The sequence below is a fragment of the Amyelois transitella genome, chromosome 2 (assembly GCF_032362555.1).
Source record: "Amyelois transitella isolate CPQ chromosome 2, ilAmyTran1.1, whole genome shotgun sequence".
In the NCBI taxonomy this organism is placed as follows: Eukaryota; Metazoa; Arthropoda; class Insecta; order Lepidoptera; family Pyralidae; genus Amyelois; species Amyelois transitella.
The window spans coordinates 296,392-317,745 of record NC_083505.1 but is presented as its reverse complement, the minus strand read 5'-3'; the positions used below and the strand labels follow the sequence as shown (position 1 = coordinate 317,745).

General features: G+C 38.9%; 1 protein-coding gene across 1 annotated transcript in view; it reads left to right on the top strand.

Annotated features, from left to right (window-relative positions):
* LOC106134120 (neuroligin-1) overlaps positions 1-19,651 on the top strand; it is a 104,040-nt gene extending 84,389 nt beyond the window's left edge. Inside the window, exons 3-15 of the mRNA XM_060946594.1 lie at positions 4,103-4,295; positions 6,029-6,147; positions 6,709-6,861; positions 7,240-7,437; positions 7,729-7,864; positions 8,275-8,523; positions 8,723-8,984; positions 9,233-9,476; positions 10,188-10,325; positions 16,255-16,444; positions 18,245-18,375; positions 18,898-18,980; positions 19,534-19,651. Of these exons, the coding sequence (XP_060802577.1) occupies positions 4,103-4,295; positions 6,029-6,147; positions 6,709-6,861; positions 7,240-7,437; positions 7,729-7,864; positions 8,275-8,523; positions 8,723-8,984; positions 9,233-9,476; positions 10,188-10,325; positions 16,255-16,444; positions 18,245-18,375; positions 18,898-18,980; positions 19,534-19,623 (2,186 nt within the window). The 3' untranslated portion in view covers positions 19,624-19,651. The remainder of the gene's footprint in view (positions 1-4,102; positions 4,296-6,028; positions 6,148-6,708; positions 6,862-7,239; positions 7,438-7,728; positions 7,865-8,274; positions 8,524-8,722; positions 8,985-9,232; positions 9,477-10,187; positions 10,326-16,254; positions 16,445-18,244; positions 18,376-18,897; positions 18,981-19,533) is intronic.
* The last annotated feature ends 1,703 nt before the right edge of the window (positions 19,652-21,354 follow it).

Here is a 21,354-nt window from a genome sequence, read left to right as displayed (position 1 = left end):
GGCCGGCCCGCGCTATAGCTCGCGCATCGTGCACACGCATGCAGGTATGTCGCGCTAGTTCATGCTAAAAGGCGCTACAGCCGGGGCAACTCTGGGCGGCCCGTTCAAGTTCAGCTACGCTCTGGTTCACGTGCATGCAGGCATCTCGCTCTGGTTTACGTGCATGCACGTATATGTCGCTCTGGTTCACGCTCATGCACATATATGTCGCTCTGGTTCACGTACATCCAGGCATCTCGCTCTGGTTCACGCACATGCTGGTATATGTCGCTCTGGTTCACGTGTATGCAGTCATCTCGCTCTGGTTCACGCAGATGCACGTGCGCATTCTAGCAGTGGCTACGCGTGGAGTATTTGGTGCATTGGTTTTTGATGTTACTAGTTTTTTTAGAATTCATATTGCCAAAAACATGCCGATTGTTGGTAATTACAATGGATATTCGCTCTTTTAGTTTAACTTGTTACAAGTAATTAATGTTTAATAAACATGCTCAAGCATAAAATATTCACGATGTCACAAAAGTCAAGTCTTGGTCATGCTACCATTCGTGCTTTTCAAGTTTCCCTTAAAAAAATACCATGCAAATTTCAATTAAAATGCAAACAAGGTCAACACACAAACCGACACGACATTTGGATCTGTATAAACTAATCAGGCACTCGATTAACTTTCGCTCGTGCTCCCAAACGTCGATCGTCAAGGGCCGGGATCCGCATAATCCTCCGGTTTGTCCCGCAGATCCCAGGTACAGCCACTTTAATTCCGGAAGGGTCTGACAGGCCAATCAGGGAACTCATCCCGCGACATTCGGGTTCGGGAAGCGAGACCAAATTAATTATTGTTGTGGAGTTAGGTCGGAGGTGCGTATGTATAAACTATCAGGCTGATTGATGCACAAACAACAGGTTTAACAAATCGCACGATTAGCGACGATCGGAGTCACGTGTCGCCAATCGATAGCCATTAGACGCTAATGACGATTTGCGAGGAACTGTTTAGGGTTTGTAACGAGGTTGCTCAATTATTATGTGTATGTTATTTTGTGAACGTAATATCTACAGTATACAGTAAACGTATAGTGCCGTGTGGTTCCCAGCACCAATAGAAAAAAGAATAGGACTACGCCATCTCTTCCCCACGGATGTTGTAAAAGGCGACTAAGAGATTGGCTTATAAACTTGGGATTGGAAGGTTTTTTGAACATTTACAGTATACATTATTTACAGTTCCACAACAAGGATTCAGGCAAATTTGTCTATCTTTGTAAATTTTGATGTTTTAATATTTACGACTATTTCATGATATAACATTAATCAGAGAGCTGATGAATGTTAATGATGAAAAAAAAGCAAGATGTGGTCGCCGCAAATATTGAATTAATTGACTGGTGATCTATTGAAAGATGGTTTTACAGCTGGCTTTGCTTGTTAATATTAAGATTTACTATTAGTATCCTACTAATATTATAAAATTTTAAAGTTTGTGAGTATGTCAGTATGGATGTTTGTTACTTTCTTTCACGCAAAAACTACTGAACCAATTACGATGAAATTTGTTATGTATAGCTGAAGACCCAGAATAACATATAGGCTACTTTATCCCGGAGTTCCCGCGGGATTGTTAAGTTATGATAGGGTTCCACGCGGACGAAGTCGCGGGCGGCTTCTAGTAAATATTAACCGCTACAATGATGTTGATAAAGAAAAAGAAGTATACTATATGTTGTCTCTACGACACGAGGCGTGATCTTATTAATGTTTAGAATCGATACGATAATGAGCCTAAGCATAAACTAATACTAAAATGGCGACATGATGAAGTGAATGTTTACACAAACATAACAGCATTAACTCTGATTCGGACAGTTCATTACTAATAGTGTATAACGTTCATTTAGCGCCATCGCGCGGCGGCCGCGGGAGACAATCGGGACATTGATTGCTACTCGATGATTAATGTTTGCGGGCTACATACATACATAGATATGGTCACGTCTATCTCCCTTGCGGGGTAGACAGAGCCAACAGTCATGAAAAGACTGAATGGCCACGTTCAGCTATCTGGCTTAACGATAGAATTGAGATTCAACTAGTGACAGGTTGCTAGCCCATCGCTTAAAAAAGAATCCCAAGTTTCTAAGCCTATCCCTTAGTCACCTTTTACGACATCCATGGGAAAGAGATGGAGTGGTCCTATTCTTTTTTGTATTGGTGCCGGGAACCACACGGTACTTTGCGGGTTATGGAGGGAATTTTCTAATAAAACATACATACATACATAAAATCACGCCTCTTTCCCGGAGGGGTAGGCAGAGACTACCTCTTTCCACTTGCCACGATCTCTGCATACTTCCTTCACTTCATTCGCATTCATAACTCTCTTTATGCAAGCTCGGCGGTTTCGGGTACTCTTGACCTAAAACCATTTCTAATATGGCCAGTACAAATATTTATTGTTCCAAATTTACAGTTATTATATTAAACTATAATTTTTCAAAAATTAATGTAAAATTTCATCATACATATTATTTCCAAGTATCAACTTCTGCAAATAATTTAGCTCGCTAAAAACGGATATAATAAATCTATAAGTGTCTGCTTTTGCTATTTAGCAAAAAACTACAAATATTCATAAGAAATAAATTCTAAACTTCGTGTTATATACTAGAAACAAACCTATTTGCGAATAAGATATATTTTGATTTATGAAACATATCTTAATACAATATACCTACTAATATGACTTAAGCCAGGAGGTAGAAGTATATTATACTGTAAAGGTGCATAATGATTCTGCAATATGCTGGGAACTTTACGATATTTTGGACATTCCAAACATTCAACTTTTATTAGCTCTGGGCGATAGCTGTGACATTTCATGCGTTAATTGTAATTAGAATTGATGAGTTTCAGCTCACAGCTAACACAGTCACAATTTTGTGGCAAGTTTGAACTAGAACTCATCAAACAGAGTTAGCAAACACGGAACTTATTGAATTGCTACATTGAGAACGATATAATTAATACCTACTTATATTTAATTCATCAAACTTCTCGAAATTTCGCGCATATAAGAATTTTGTAGTTGGGAGTAGTAAGGAAGACAAATTAATCCCAAAAAAATTGCCCCCATGAGATTTTTTTATAAACGGTGATTTAGTAAATCTGTAAAATATGTATATTGTCATGCTTTTTTCTCTGTAAGGTAGGCAAAGATCGCCACGTAACGTTCCTACTTGCCACGATCGCAACATAATTCTATCGCTTTATCCACACTTCAAACTACTAAAAACAGATTACGATTAAATCAAATTAAAACTAAAACTACATACTTATGAAACAAAGAAAAAAGATGATTAAAAACTTAAATTTAATTTTCAAATTGTATAGTCCCTGAATAGCATATGCACACAATATTTTCAAGTAAGCTCGTCGCTTTAGGTAACTTTTGACTAGAAAATCCATATTCCTACCATATGTTTACCGGATTGTTCCAAACCATTAATGTAATCCAATAGTAATTAATATAGTGTTTGCTGACTCGTGAGCCATTTTGATTCGTTCCAGGCGGCATAATCAGGATTGATGAGATTTAGCTAATAGTTAATCAAGTTGGTAGTTTGTTCTACGTTGACGAACTTAGTAATGATAAATCGATGCCGTTGCATATGTCTCATGTTAAACATTTTGTGGTTGATTAAAATTTACTTAGGGCACTAAAGTTTGAGTTTTAAAATCATGTTATAAATTTTATAGAAAAGCAAGGGCCACACAGCCTCTTTGGGTCGTGAGGTGGTTTAGGTTAGACACTCTGATACCAAGAAATGCAGTGTTGGTAAATTATATCACCCCTCGATGAACAAGACTAGAATAGAAATATCTATCCAGGAGAAAATAAAATCATCGAGTAGGTATATTGTTTTCTGGCAAAAGTACGACAGAATAATTGTTCAGATTTATTGTAATAAAAAACAAACTTGCGACGACCCCGAAACTTTGCTATTTGTTAATTTAGTTAATTCTAATTCAAAAGTCTCTAAATAAAGCAAGAAATAAAAAAATCTCCCCATATATTTAATAATACCAAGTATTTCACCAACAGGAGCAATACGCGGCATCATAGTGGAACCGGCGTCGCGTCGCCTGGAGCCCGTGGAGGTGTTCTGGGGGGTGCCGTACGCGAGCGCCCCGGAGCGCCTGGCGCCGCCGCCCGCGCTGCCCGCCTGGCCCGGCACCCGCCTCGCGGATGCGTTCGCGCCGGTCTGCCCGCAGCGATTCCCAGACATATCCAACAGGTAAATGATTTTGACGGCCTCTGTGGCGCAGCGGTAGTACGCTTGTCTGTGACACCGGAGGTCCCGGGTTCGAATCCCGGCCAGGGCATGATGAGAAAAGAACTTTTTCTGATTGTCCTGGGTCTTGGATGTTTATCTATATAAGTATTTATTATAAAATATAGTATCGTTGAGTTAGTATTTCGTAGCACAAGTCTCGAACTTACTTCGAGGCTAACTCAATCTGTGTAATTTGTCCCGTATATATTTATATTTATTTATTTAAGAATGCAGGAGATTTCTTATAAGGACCATTTTATAATTATCAAATTAAGGGCGTCCTGGCTAAAGGTCAGGTCAAGAGTACCCGAAACCGCCGAGCTTGCATGAAGAAAGTTATGAATGTGGTGAATTGAAAGAAGTGAACAGGAATCGTAGCAAGTGGAAAGATGCAGTCTGCATACCTCTCCGGTAAAGAGGCATGATTTTATTTAATTATGTGTTTCATATAAATTACCTCAAAGCGTCACGAAGAATACGCTCTGCACATGACAACCCTGCCTGGTAATTTTGTAAGTAAATATTATTCGAGGCAATAAATAAATAAATAAATAATAAATATATACGGGACAAATTACACTGATTGAGTTAGCCTCGAAGTAAGTTCGAAACTTGTGTTACGAGATACTAACTCAACGATACTATATTTTATAATAAATACTTATATAGATAAACATCCAAGACCCAGGACAATCAGAAAAAGTTCTTTTCTCATCATGCCTTGACCGGGATTCGAACCCGGGACCTCCGGTGTCACAGACAAGCGTACTACCGCTGAGCCACAGAGGCCGTCATAGTAGAATACCTTGTAAATGAATCGTCACAAACTTCCAATATTATTAGCAGTCAATGTTGAGAAATGAGAGAGACAAGGAGGTGAATATGGCAAGTTTGGAAAATATGGTTGATCTACTCAGCAATGACCGGAATAATTTTAAATAACGCCCGTTGCCATGGAAACACCTATCGAGCCCCGATCATGACAGTCGGATTTTTCCAGGTGTTATCGGGCGCAAAAAGTTATGTAAACTTTTTCCGAATCAGGCCCGAAGCCATTTTCTGATAACAAAGACAATTCCCATCTAAATGTAGATTGGCTCTCTACCCTCTGATTGAAAGATCACAAAAATATTCAAGTATTCTAAGAAGCCTTTATTTTTGGATATTATTGAAGGTTTCGACTTCCATTTGGTTATGAAGTTAAATAAATTTAATAGATTCTAAAATGTTTAACGACTCCTAATTCTAACGGATGTAATTTTTTCGTCATAATGTATGAATACCTTGTTATGAATAAGTGCATGTGTGTGGTGTATTGCTGCGTGACTTTAATCGAACGGGCGGTCCCAGCTTATTTTGATTTTATCTTAATAAGGTAGATAATGGTATATTACCATTTATTCATACACATAGACATGGTCACGTCTATATCCCTTGCGGGGTAGACAGAGCCAACAGTCTTGAAAAGACTGAATGGCCATGCTCTGCTATTTGGCTCAATGATAGAATTGAGATTCAAATAGTGACAGGTTGCTAACCCAACGCCTAAAAAAGAATCACAAGTTTGTAAGCCTATCCCTTAGTTGCCTTTTACGACATCCATGGGAAAGAGATGGAGTGGTCCTATTATTTTTTGTATTAGTGCCGGGAACCACACGGCACCATTTATTCAAATGCATGAATTTGTAACTCAGGAGTGCAGCGCTGTCCAAAATGCCGCTGGGGCTGTACAACGAGCTGAAGGCCAGCGCTCCCCTCCTAGCCAATCAGAGCGAAGACTGTCTCTACCTCAACATCTATGTTCCCGGTAGCGGTAAGCGACATTTTACATATTTCTTTACTGTCTATCATGATGAGGCCGGTTTATGAGTTGGGAGTCTTGTATTATATGAGGAAACTCCTAGAAGAACGAATGCTCTTATCATAGTTCAGTTCTCTGAAGTTCCAATGGGAGAGGCTCAGTGCTCTGAATGTTTGATAGTTGATGGAAAAAGGTGCTAAAACAGCGAGTAAGAGGGTGGAAGTTTTGAAGAATACCTAGTCCAGTAGTGAATTTGCGTGTCAATATTGTGATTTGTGTTCTGTCTCATTCCTCTCGTAAAAAAACATTTTGATTTCCTCAGTTTCATCATTAAGCCCTTAAGCTGAACGTGGACTTTGCGTATTCTTAACAAGACTGTTGGTTCTGCCTTTCCAGCAAGGGATATATACATAATTATATATTATGTATATGTATATATGTGGATGAAGCAAAGGAAATATGCAGAGATGGTGGCAAGTGGAAAGAGGTAGTCTCTGCCTACCCCTCCGGGAAAGAGGCGTGATTTTATGTATGTATGTATGTATATAAAGTAATGCATATTATTTTTGGCAGGTGCGCGAGGCGTGGAAGCGCCATACGCGGTGGTGGTGTGGGTGGGCGGGCCGTCGCACGAGTGGGGCTCGGCCAACGTGCTCGACGGCGCCGTGCTGGCGGCGCGGGCGCACTTGCTCGTCGTCACTGTTAACTATAGGCTAGGTTTATTAGGTAAGACCTATAATTTCCATTCAACCTCATTAATGCAAAACGATAAAAAAAATTATGCTCATAAATAACTGGCTTAAATAAAAGATTGCCTTTCTTTTTACATTAGTGTAAATGATTGTCGTCTTAATGATTTAGAACTCGTGGTTAGAAAGAAAACTTACTTAATAATACTCGTTAAGATTGCAATAGAGGTAAGCAAAGGGAAGAAGAGCAAGAAGCGATTGGACTTTAACTGCCCAAAATTGGGAAAAGTGATGGAAAATGAGGGAGCCCTAAACCAGACCGAAGAACGAACATTAATTTGACTGCATATAATTACTATCAAACCTTTAATTTCTGTCCATCCCTCATTAACTATAACTATTCTTCATCACCCAGGTTACTTAACAACCGGCGTAAAGTCGGACGAGGTCCAACAATCCGGCGGCGCCGCGGTGCTGGACGTGGCGGCCGCCCTGACCTGGGTCCAGCGCAACGTAGCCGCCTTCGGGGGAGACCCCAGGAGAGTCACCCTGGCTGGCCACGCGGCGGGAGCAGCTCTGGCCAACGCCCTACTCATGATGCCAGGCAGCAAGGGTAAGAGACCGTTTACAAATGATTTATTTTCTGAAAAGACAATGGTTGTTGTAAAACTGGACCAAATGGTTGATACCGCCACCAAATAGGTGTTACGTATCAGACTTACGTACCAGAGTTGGACCTTGCAAGCATAAAATATTATTGAACAGAACTTTCTGAAAGAGTCCCTTATCGAAAGGCCCTCATTAAATCAAGTTGTTACGAGTATTTACAAACTTAATTGATTTGATGATATGCATTCCACAGATAGTTTTGATGCTTCTGTTAACTCCTGAAATTCTTCCAAAGGTTTGGCGTCCAGGGTTTTACTTCTTAGCGGGTCGGCTCTAAGCCCGACCGCCTTAGCTCCCGATGCGGCCCTAGCAAGGGAACACACAGCGCAGGCCTTGCGCTGCACTCCAGAATCTTCATCTGATGAACACTGGTATACTGTCATAATACATACATACATACATATATACATATGGTCACGTTTATATCCCTTGCGAGGTAGACAGAGCCAACAGTCTTGAAAAGACTGAATGGCCACGTTCAGCTATTTGGCTTAATGATAGAATTGAGATTCAAATAGTGACAGGCTGTTAGCCCATCGCCTAAAAAAGAGTTAATAAGAGTTAACTGTCATAATTATTAAAGTAATATTATTTTAGTCGGATTAGCTCATTTCATTAGCTTTCCCAAATACGTTTTCAATAATGACATTTCTTTAAAAATACGTAGATAGTTCTCATTTTTGTCTACTGAACACAAAATTTTAAACCAAATATGCTTATGTTTATTTCAGCTCTCTTGTATTATTGATCACTGTAACTTAAAGTAAAAATCCATGTCTAGGTTAGCAGAATGTATCCGCAAGCGTCCTCTAGCAGCACTTCTCGCAGTGGAGGCGCCCAGGGCTCGCTTCTTAGCCGGGTGGGCGCCGTCGGTACCATTCATAAGGGACCCGGGCCAGGCGCCGACCAAAGCGTTACATTCCAGCGAAGCCTTCCTCGAGTGCGCTCTGGCAGTGGTAGTGGCTACGACTGAGAGCTATCAGTTCTTCAGCGAAGACGATATTAGGCATGGATTTGAAGAGGAACACAGGTAAGTTTCGTGTGAAATATTTGCGCTAAAAGTGACGGGGTGATTTATGATATAGCTCAGGTAGGCAAGTGACATAGAAACTCCAATCCCCGTAAGACTGACATCACGTGAACTTAAACCAAAATGAATCGTTGGCAATAAATAAAAGTATTAACCTAAATAACAGGCCTTTCATTTATATCACCACTGATTGTCCTAGAAACCGTATCCTCCGCACTTACGTCCGGAACGTGTACCGTTACCACCGCAACGAGATCTTCGCCGCCATCCGCAACGAGTACACGGACTGGGAGAAGCCGATCCAGCACCCGATCAACATCCGCGACGCGACGCTGGAGTCCCTCAGCGACGCGGCGGTGGCTGCGCCCGCGCTCAGGGTCGCGCAGTTGCATGCGCGGCGCGGCGCGAGGACGTTCTTCGCTCATTTTGCTCATCAGAGCAAGGATGCTGACTATCCGCAGGTATTTCGAAATAAGTATTCATAAAATCTGATTTTTGGGTTATAAGATCTTTGAAGTATCCTTGACATTTTTTCCAGAAGATACTAGATATATGACTTTCGATTATTACAAGTATCTTCTCGAAAAAGTTAGCAATGATAGATGTCGCTTATTTCATCTACTTTCATCATTTACATCGATAGACAATTCAAGATACATTTTAGGATATCATTGAGTCCGAAATTTGATATTCTTATTCCTTCCTACAGCGCCTCGGCAGCGTCACCGGCGAGACTCTCCCCTACTTTTTGGGTCTTCCCCTCGTCGGTGGCTTGCAGTCTTCTCCCAGGAACTACTCCAGAGGGGACGTGGCTGTAGCTGAAGCAGCCGTAGCCTTGGTAGCAGCCTTCGCCAAGACCGGAGACCCTTCGCCCAGGATGGATGAGAGGCATCATGAGAACAGCATCGCCTGGCCGAGATACGAGCTCAATACGCAGCAATATCTAAGCATAAGTAAGAAACAATATTTCAATTACCTACTAAATTAATAAGTTTTTAACATGACATATTAAAATCTTAATTGAACAACATGCAGTATAATTACTTGATACTCCAGGCGTTTTTAAATTGAGATAAAATTTAAAAATACTTGGTGAGCTCTTCGCATGTTTTCTTGTATGTCATAATTTTATTTTACATACCCTATAAAAATACGACTTTCGGGACTTCTTAAATCAATGTGTCATAGACTTACGTATATTAAATTACGTTAAAAACATGCAATAATAAAAGAGAAAGATCTAGATTTAGCTATAATTAAATTTCCTAACAGAGTAACGTTCTCCGAATAATGATCTTTTACATATATACTGACAAAGCTTTGTGTTTAAAGGAAACAGAAGAGCGTTGTCTTTTTTGCGGACTCAATTTGAAACTTTGCAGTGATCAATTCGCTCGGAATTACTGCAACTGAATCAAGAATGTTTTCTGTTTATCTCTTAACGGAGCCTTTGTGTTCATGTTTAGTATAAAGTTTATCATCGATTCCTTAATGAAGACTCTTTATTTTGAACTCCTTTTTGTTTGTTTTATTATTTGCAAATTTTATTAGTACTTTATTTTTCCGCATCATTTTAAGAGTTAGTTCTTTAGGTTGAATAAAAAGGGGTTTCCCCCTAATCTATTAATCCGATTTCCATAAATTTTATTGTACGTTCGTAACAGGTACAAAACTGCGTGTGAAGAGTCATTACCGCGGCCACAAGATGGCGCTGTGGTTGCACCTCATCCCCCAGCTCCACAGACCTGGAGCCGCGCCCAAACACCACCAGTTCAGATCCGCGCACCCCGACATGTTCGCTGGTGAGTCGGGAATTTCAATAATGATTCATGATCAACAAAGAGATTCCATGTTTAAGAAATTAATAAGTTGATACATTTTAAACTCTCATCATATTTCAATATTTTCGGTTGCACCTTCACCGTAATACTTAATGTGTGTCAGAATCGCGGGTGTACCTCACGGATTTAAATATCTGTTTTGGATTAAAAACGTACCTGATGTGTACCCCAGTGTACCTATCCTAAAAATCTGTGTACCTAATACTTCGGGGAATTGAGACATTTTGAACATTTGGTTATTCTTAATATCTGTGACTCCTGATTGCATTTACTAATTCCAAGCCATGACAAATCACACACGTGTTCCCACGACTGCTGATAGACAAAGATAAAAAATGGTCAAAACTAAAGAGAATCTTATACAGACCATCGATTTTACAGCACAAAATATCGTTTGGAAGACAATAAAATATCGTTTAAGTAATTAAAGATTTAGTTCCTACATACATACATACATACATATGGTCACGTCTATATCCTTTGCAGGGTAGACAGAGCCAACAGTCTTGAAAAGACTGAATGGCCACGTTCAGCTATTTGGCTCAATGATAGAATTGAGATTCAAATAGTGACAGGTTACTAGCCCATCGCCTAAAAGAAGAATCACAAGTTTAAAAGCCTATCCCTTAGTCGCCTTTTACGACATTCATGGGGAAGAGATAAAGTGGTCCTATTCTTTTTTCATTTGTGCCGGGAACCACACGGCACGGCACAGATTTAGTTCCTCTCCGCCCTTTACAGCAGTCAAAAGGATACGGCCAATTAATTAGAGTTCCGCGCAATACGTCTGCGATCTGAAGCAACTCCGATAGTGTTTCAAACATTTATTAGACCCGTAATGAGCACTCGGGAAGTGCTCTAATGGCGGCGTAACAAGACGCCGGCAGTGGCCCATTTACATTGTGCCCCATTTACATTGTGCCCCATTTACATTGTGCCCCATTTACATTGTGCCCCATTTGCATTCCGCCGATATGATCCGGATAAGGATATAGGTTTTGGGAACGAACTATTTGGAGGTGAGGGTACGCCGTTTAGAGGCCTCCGGATTTAAACGAGCTTTTAAGTATTCAATAAAATTCAAGATCAGGTCACCCTGACGATTGTCGGAAATTTATAAAAATCGTTCGAAGCTATCCAATTTCTTATTTTTATCAACATACATACATACATAAAATCACGCCTCTTTCCCGGAGGGGTAGGCAGAGACTGCCTCTTTCCACTTGCCACGATCTCTGCATACTTATTAGTATTTTTATCAATTTTGCTGCCATATTAAATGGGTAATGAAATCATTATGATTGCTCTAAACACGCTCTGACATTTGATGCAACACAATGTGACCAAATTATTTTGCGACAAAATTTCTAGCCAGAATCGGCATTAGTATAAATTGCGCATCTATATCTTAACACGACAGTCAAATGAATATTTGTTGTCATCGTCTTGTTAGCGCAAATATTATATTGATAATACTCGTACTAAATGTGAAATGAGTGCCGTGTGGTTCCCGGCACCAAAAAAAAAAGTGGAGCTACTCCTTCTCTTTCTCTTTCTTCGTTGTTAAAGGTAACTAAGGGAGGGGCTTATAAGCTTGGGATTCTTCTTTTAGGCGATGGGCCAGCAACCTGTCGCTATTTGAATCTCAATTCTATCATTAAGCCAAATAGCTGAACGTGACCTGTTAGTCTTTCAACCCTTTCAAGGGATATAGACGTGTATGTGAAATGAGTAAAGGGATTTTCTTTTCTGCAAGTAATCAGTAGAAACTTTTCGGCCGAAAAAAAATTCCGTAGCAATAAATTTCATCCATCAACCGCACGGCCTTCCATTTCGGCGGACCACGTCATTTAATTACTTATTTTTTATTCATAGCTTCATTCCAGCTCCAAAATATTACGGACAATTAAACCTTCGCAAATTGAGTTTTTGTTGAAATTTCCCATTCCGTTCAAAGTTATGTTTTGTGGGAGGTGAACGGAAACCAATAGTTATTGGACGTGGGTAGGGTTGGGAAAGGACTCTGTTTAATATCAATGTGGCTAAAATACATCTACATGTGTCGTGTGGTTCCCGGCACCAATACAAAAAAGAATAGGACCACTCCATCTCTTTCCCATGGATGTCGTAAATGGCGACTAAGGGATAGGCTTACAAACTTGGGATTCTTTTTAGGCGATGGGCTAGCTACCTCCCACTATTTGAATCTCAATTCTATCATTAAGCCAAATAGCTGAACGTGGCCATTCAGCCTTTTCAAGACTGTTGGCTCTGTCTACCCCGCAAGGAGTATAGACATGATAATATGTATGTAAAAAACAATCCCAACTGTGTATCTGAAAAGATAGATGACATGACATTCATAAAATTCGCGGTCACATTTTCATCTTAGGTAAGTATATTGTACATGATTTACATACAACACACTCATATATTAACTCCCAATCTTATGCCATTAATAGTAAATGCCATAAATATTTAAGAGGTTAAATTATTGTCTACCGACGAATATATATATAGAGCCTAGGATCACAGGTCCATTTGTTTTATGATAGTAATCTTCATAACTTTTTGTACATGTTATCATATTACTACTGTACTATCACTTTGAAATTTTAGGTTTTGATGGAGTTGTTTTTCTTCTTTAAGACTTATATTACATTGAACATCAATTTTAATGAAATTAATGTCCAGTAGTCCTACAATTGCAGCTTGCTCGTTTCGGTAACATAATGAAACTGTCATTCTAGTTAATTTCATTCAGGGTGATTGTTTGTCGGGCTGCGGTTACGATGAAACACATTATATACTTTTTCGGTTAGCCGGGAATTGGAAATTCCTATATGGAATTTATATCAGTAGTGGTTTTAAGCCGGTTTAACGGACCAATATATTCAATATGGATATTTAAGGCTACCAATTGTGTCCTTTCCAATGATAATTTGATAATAATTATTTGTAACAGAGTAGATTATAATGCATAAGTACATTTCCATTAATTGGTTTTAGAAAAAAAGGATATAACAAACCACTTAACTTGGGATCCTTTTGAGGAACTTGTGATTCTTTTTTAGGCGATGGGTTAGCAACCTGGCACTATTTGAATCTTAATTCTATCATTAAGCCAAATAGCTGAACGTGGCCATTCAGTATTTTCAAGACTGTTGGCTCTGTCTACCCCGCAAGGGATATAGACGTGACCATATGTATGCATGTATGTACTAAACGTAAGCGATATTAACTTTAACAATATTGATGTTGATAGAATTGAAACAAACGAACAAACACGCCAACTAATAAATAACAAATGATAACATTCCCAATATCAGTAAACAGAATAGTTTCACAAAATACAATTGCGCATATCAGGGAGAGTATTCGACGGGAGATGAGTAATGAGGGCGATAATAAAGCGGCTATTTAAAGGCGGAATGATCGTAGACGCTCGGCTGGGGCTGTTATTAATTGTCTCGGCTCGAATTCCTCCATAATGAGCGCGGTGTAAAGAATGGCGCGATCGCAAACCGGGAACAATGGGTTTTGGAGTCATTGTGGTCATGTCACTGCCCTCGCCGGCGCAGGGTTGGGAAGAGAGAATTTCTATGCTATAATAAATCAAAATGTGCCGTGTGGTTCCCGGCACCAATAAAAAAAGAATAGGACCACTCCATCTCTTTCCCATGCATGTCGAAAAGGCGACTGAGGGATAGGCTTACAAACTTGAGATTCTTCTATTAGCCGATGGCCTAGCAACCTGTCACTATTTGAATCTCAATTCTATCATTAAGCCAAACAGCTGAACGTCGCCTTTCAGACTTTTGAAGACTGTTGGCTCTGTCTACCGCGCACGGGATAGAGACGTGATTATATGTTATTTTACTAACCACTAACTTCATTTTTTGCCGCAATACATGTATAGATAGTGAATATATAAGACAAATATACACTTTTCCTTTGTTATTGGGTAATGTGAGTCCGCACCCCTGGCAACCTTTCGCCTTTCGGAGGCGATTGTGGCCCCACAAAGCGACACCCATACTCTTTTGTGTGATTACCTTCAAATAGAGGTAAAACCTCTAGGTGTCCCTTTCACTAAATTCAGTTATGAATGAAAGAAAATATTTTAAGTTTTAGTTTTTTATTTACTTTTACGGGGTGTTTGTTTTCTGCATTGGATTTTCTATTTGTATTCATTATTCCTATGATCAATCTAAAAATACTTTCAGTGAAAATTAGCCTCAAACATACGCGCATACATACACACGTTTCCTTATAGCCTTTACTGGTTCTTGTCAGCTAATAGTTTTGTAATCTATATCTATTTCTTCAACATACACACATACTGGGGTAGGCAGATACTACATCTTTAAGACTGTATCTTCAAGATCCTCATTTTCTTTAGCAATGATCAATAAGAAAGTCCTCTAGGGCGCTTTACTAATTACCGTTAACTCTTTTTACGTACGAGGATTTATTAGGCGTAACGAAGAGAGTCTAGATTTCTCATCATTATTTTGGTTCAGTCATTATAGCTAGCTGATCTTACTGAAATAATTTTTAACATTAGAAACTATTCAAAAAATATCCAACATTTTTACTTTCCCCCATGTTTCTTCACGAGTTCACATTAACGTTGTATGGCAACACTGTGTTTGTACTTTCCCTTTTAGTATACAAAGGGCCGAGCAAACACGCCCGGCACACAAAGGATACCTTCAACTTTTGTTTGTTTCCCTTATTTTTAGCCCATTGAGCAGTTGGTTCGCCAAGTTCGGTTTCTTGTGAACTGTTCAGATTGTTTGATCGTCGATTAAATAAAACATTTTAGATAACATTTTGTTGTGTTGGATCAATTTTCTGTGTTTCCAACATTTTGTGGAAGTGATTTTTATAACCAAAGACAAGGACGTACCAAAACTGTATTAAAATTCTTTTGACTAGTTCATGTCAGGCAAGCTAGTCACATAATGTTTTCTATCAGACATTTGCTTTATATTCATCGTGCAAATAGAACCTATTGAAATACAAACATCGAGCTCTGAAACTTATTGCGTTTCGCTAATGCTTCAGTCAGATTTCCTCGTAAGGTATTCGCGTCACGCAACAAGTGGAATGAAACCGACGAAACTAGCATGTCAAGTACGCCAGACGGAGCTCGCCATAAATAAAATTATCGCCTGGCAGATAGCAGTGAAATGGCTCAACTTTTATGTGCTATTAAGTGTGATTTAGAGGGCGATCGGTGTGAAGTCGAAACTATTAGGATGGGCAATGAGACGGATAATCCACAGGCTGATTTCCAACTTATTATATTGATTGAAATCGACTAGGCGTACTGACCTAACATTTGTTATCATGTTCGAGCGTCTAATATCCAACTTAACTATTTAAGATTTTGTTGTCATTGAGCCAAAAACAGACAATTTTTTTGATACATCCACCAGTTCCTTATTCTACCCCTTTGCTTTGTACATGCTTAATACTTGCAAATTTGATGCAAATAAAACGTGTGTGCATTACTGTAGAATTAATATGGACTCGAGAAAGCAGATATGAATCACCTTAATAAATCAATTAAGCGTGTTACGACTTGTGCTCACCTTCAAGAAGTTCTTATTAAGTTACAACGTAGCAACATTACAACTTTTAACAACAGTTATTCCTGATGATATTGTATAAAGCTAAAAATATTATTTTACCGGAAGGCAGACATGATATGTTTTCACTTACTCTATTAGGGTATTCCTGATCTAAACTTTCGCCACGAAGTTCTCGATTTGATCAAGGTATCATCGTCATTTCATCTTCCTCTTTCCCATCACACTCATCATCTCAATTTGTAGTCAATCTGCTAATTAAACGGTCAATTATTTTCGTATAATTGTGACAGGTGAAATATTCCCCGAGCTGTACACAACTGCTGCTTTGGACGAAGAGGAAGACACCACTGAAGCTGAAGAGCCCCCAGATGTGGAGGAGTGTGAGCCTTCTCCATCACCACGACCAGCGCTGTCTGCCCTGCCCGCGCCGAGACCCACGCCCAGGGAAGATTCTTTGACGCTAGACTCACAATACTACAGGTAAAGTTTATCAATAACATACGATTCGATGTGTTTTTATCGGTAGTAGAAAAAGTAGGATTTCAAGCTAAACTCAGAGTCATTATAAACTTCTTTAAGAATTTATATTAAATTTTCAGTCTCTGACTTTTTAGTCTCTGCACAACTGTCACTTTGTAAAGATCAATTCACATCGATTATATCGTTAAGTAGATAGTTAACAACCGTTAATGTGACGATACACGATATCTTCCCAAATCCCTCCAAAAATATATCTCTCTCAAAGAATAAACAATAATAACGATCCACCTCGGCAGCCATAAACGTCACTCCATAATTGTGACGTTGCATTAACCTCAATTCGTAACAATGACAAAGCATCAGCGAAGAAAATAATTACAAAATTGAAGATTAATGGGCACGTGTTTTCCCCCACAAAAACCGCTTTACTCTGCCATTTGTTTATTAACTTCTCTCGTAACAGGTTAATTTTAAGGCTATTTCCGTTATCTCATCATCTGAGCAAAACGTTTAACCGTATTTTAAACTTTATCTATTATCTGGAGCGGGAATTCGCTTAGTAATCCATCGATATGGGTAAACTGACGAACTATTACAGATGGTCGCGTTTGCATAAATAAGATAGATCGTATGGCAATCTCACTAATGTGTTTACCTCGGTGTTTACCTCCCGAATATCTTTTCTGGGTCATGTCATTGTAGACATTGGCTTTTAACCTTTGCGATTGGATGTGCTTGTAAATTAATTGGAGCCACTCAAGACTTTTACGTAGAACTCTTTGAATAAATAGTAATAGTAATTGCTAATCGTGATTTGCTGATATTATTTTTTCTGAAACAACAAATAAATCTCGAGTCAACAAATTGAATCGACATCACGCGGAATATTCTGCAACATATTTCAAATAAACTGAACGCAAAAATGTCGCAGAATCACGGAACAGCCGCCCACTGACGCGAAAAACACCAAGTTTGCGGAGGTTCGTTGTCTCACAAATAACGTCTAATGCGGACGATTCCTCGGGGGTCGCCGGTTGCCAGTTTTTCCGACACAAACGCCTGAATGCGGTAATGGATGGCGCGGAGTTGGCACTGAATTAACTGGACTCTGCTCTGCCGAGCGGGAAATGAGACTCGTTTTTCAAATTCGCACGGGGATGTTTGTATTTTTGTAATAAATCATTCGGTAGTCGCGAGTGTGCGCTCTTTTTGTTCATATTTTAATGGATCTGAGAGAGAGACTTTATTTAATTACAGTCTGTGTTTGTAGTTTCCAGGAATACTGTTGTATTTTTACGATGAAAAATTGTGTTTGAACAATTTCTCGTCTAGATTCGATTCAATTAAGTTCAAACCAGACTCCACGTTCATGAAATGTCTCATGTACATACATACATATAGTCACATCTATATCCCTTACGGGGTAGGCAGAGCCAACAGTCCCGATAAGACTGAATGACCACGTTCAGCTTCTCGGCTTGATGATGGAATTGAGATCCAAATAGTGACAGGTTGCTAGCCCATAATGTCTCATGTTTTTGCGGCAATATGTAACTATGCCACAATAATCAAAAAGACTAAATAGCTCCTTCAACTGAACAACTTCTAAGCCATGGTTTCCCACGAATTACACAGCCTAATGATCTTTCATCATCCCTATACCGCCTGTATTGACAAAAACTATGTCTATTGTATTAAAATTCAAAATTTCACTTTATTTTACGACCAAAATCGCTCCAGTGCTAAACTGATGATATAAAAACTCTGGATAATTTGCTAATGTAGTATACTCATCAACAGCTACACCGTGGCCCTGGGGGTGACGGTGGGCGCCGGCTGCTTCCTGCTGGCCCTCAACGTGCTGGTGTTCGCGGGGATCTACCTCCAGAGAGGCAGGAGGCGCGCCACCCATCGGAGGCCCAGGAGAGAAGGTCAGGTTTTAAATGAACATCTCTCAATTCCGATGGATTTTCAAATTATTTGATTACTTACGTAAAGGCGCTGTAGTAAAGATTTATTACTTCTAAACACACGTCTGATTTTGGCAATCTTTTTTAGAACAGAAACATACATACATATGGTCACGTCTTTATCCCTTGCGGGGTAGACAGAGCCAACAGTCTTGAAAAGACTGAATGACCACGTTCAGCTATTTGGCTTAATGATAGAATTGAGATTCAAATAGTGACAGGTTGCTAACCCATCGCCTAAAGAAGAATCCCAAGTTTGTATGCCTATCCCTTAGTCGCCTTACGACATCCATGGGAAAGAGATGGAGTGGTCCTATTCTTTTTTTTAATGGTACCGGGAACCACAAGGCACCATTGAATTAGAACAGAAACACACATATAAATTAATTTTAATAGATTTGTTGCAATAATACCTACCTAAGTTAGTACAAAAAGCATGCCGTCGTAAATTGTCTTTCTAATGGTATTCTATTATCATCTCAGGAAGCACTAGCAGCCGCGCCCGGGCTGGCTCGTTGAACAGCGAGCCCATTGCCATGGCGTCGCCTCGCAAGAGCACGCTTAAGGTAACCATATCACTCGATTACCTTTAGTTTGGTTAATCATAATACATACATACATACATAAAATCACGCCTCTCGCCGCAGAGACTACCTCTTTCCACTTGCCACGATCTCTGCATATTTCCTTCGCTTCATCCACATTCATAAGTCTCTTCATGCAAGCTCGGCGGTTTAGGGTACTTTTGATCATAATGATGGTCCAACATTTCATAGAACCATTATTGCATGTAGGTATTACTACTGTGTATATTTTATCAGTTACTTCTATATGACTGAAATGGAATACATAATTATCAAACTATTTCGTTTTAGAACTCAATAAACAGAATTTAAATGATCTTTTGGACTTTGGACCCATCAAATATTATCCCGTGACTAAAACTTCTTTATTACTAAGTCTACTACAGTATCTGTTTATTATTGTTATTTTATTATTATAATGTGTAGTTTGAATATAATTATGTTTATAGTTAAACAACGATGTGCTTTTAGAAATAAACTAAGCTTTAAGATATTTAAATCTTTGGTAAATTAACATACAAATCGATGTCCACAGCGCAGCAGCGAGTCGGAACTAAAAGAGAGACCGACCAACGCCGCTCCGCCCGCAAAAAAACGAGTGCAAATACAGGAGATCTCAGTATAGACGAGTTCTGAGTGAATCAGTGCCAATGAGATCTCAGTATAGACGTATTCTGAGTGAATCAGCGCAAATGACATCTCAGTATAGACGAGTTCTGAGTGAACCAGTGCAAATGGGATATCAGTATAGACAAGTTCTGAGTGAATCAGCGCCAATGATATCTCAGTATAGACGTATTCTGAGTGAATCAGCGCAATTAACATCTCAGTATAGACGAGTTCTGAGTGAACCAGTGCAAATGGGATATCAGTATAGACAAGTTCTGAGTGAATCAGCGCCAATGATATCTCAGTATAGACGTATTCTGAGTGAATCAGCGCAATTAACATCTCAGTATAGACGAGTTCTGAGTGAACCAGCGCAAATACAGGAGATCTCAGTATAGACATCTTCTGAGTGAATCAGCGCAAATACATGAGATCTTAGTATACATGACTTTTTAATTGATTCGTCATACATTATACGAGTAAGTGAACAAAACTACAAGTGATTAAGTTGTAATGTGCACCGATGTGTGAGTGTTTTGTGAAGAATAAATTGAAGCACCCGTTTGACTTAAGGTGACATATATTGTGCTTGTGTTGAATCTTATTAAAAGACTTGAATTATCGAATCAGAATTCCGAATAAATTTAAAGACATGTTAAGGCTCTGAATGACATAAATGTGAAGCTGGCTCGATTAATTCTGTGTATTTTATGTCGCATAAGCAAAATTACCTCTCTTACAAATAAGTATGATGCCGGACTTTCATAGGTTTATCTACTTTTCTTTCATTCAGTCCATATTTTCTGCCTCACAAGAAAATGAGAGCCCACGAGGAAATGAAATTACCCAGTTTATGTATGATAGATGTAAAACTATCCTAACTGAAAAACAATTGAATGCTATAAATATTTATATTACGCTCAAGAAACATTGTCACTAGTCTTGAATCACGGTCAATACTTGTCCGTTGCTCGTATCTTACGACGTCGAAGTTACGGCTCTGTGGCGGGGAAAATTCGATTTAAAAGTAATACTTTAAGTGCAGCGAGCTGCCGCCGCTCTGTACTGTTATTATCTGCTAGGACTTGCTCCGTGTCTACCTCCTGACCAACGTACGGTTCTCTATTATGTTTTGAACTTGTAAAAAGGTTAGTCACAGCAAAATCTTCAATTTATTTATTTTTTTTCAATCAAAATTGATGAAAACTTTGGCGTTTCCTCAACCAAATGGTAAAATTGGAATAAAACAAAAGGAACATTGAGTAAAAAAGTGAGATAGTCCCAAATTGTACAGAGTGTTTTTTGCCCTACATCCGAATATACCACGGGATAATTTTAGAAGGACAGCGCCTAATATTTAAGTCTTTATTTTAGAAAACAATGTTTTTATAACTACAAAAAACTTATAAGAAAATGTGTCAAAAACATGTTTTTTTCAAAAAAAAAATTTTATTTTGCTGTGACGAAATCTTCTTCATTACTAAGTCTACCATCGTACCTGTTTATTACTGTTATTATATGATTCTAATGTGTACGTTGAATATAATTATGTTTATAGTTAAATATAACGATGTAACAACATATTAATTTATTCCAAACATATAAATAGATCCTCATTAATTTATCTTCTTAGATATATTTTAGGCCGATACGGTGTATGTTCGTATATAATATAAACTTCAATCTGCACGCGTCTCGCAGCAGTGTATACTGTACATAGTATGACTATAGATTTATAATCTACTGT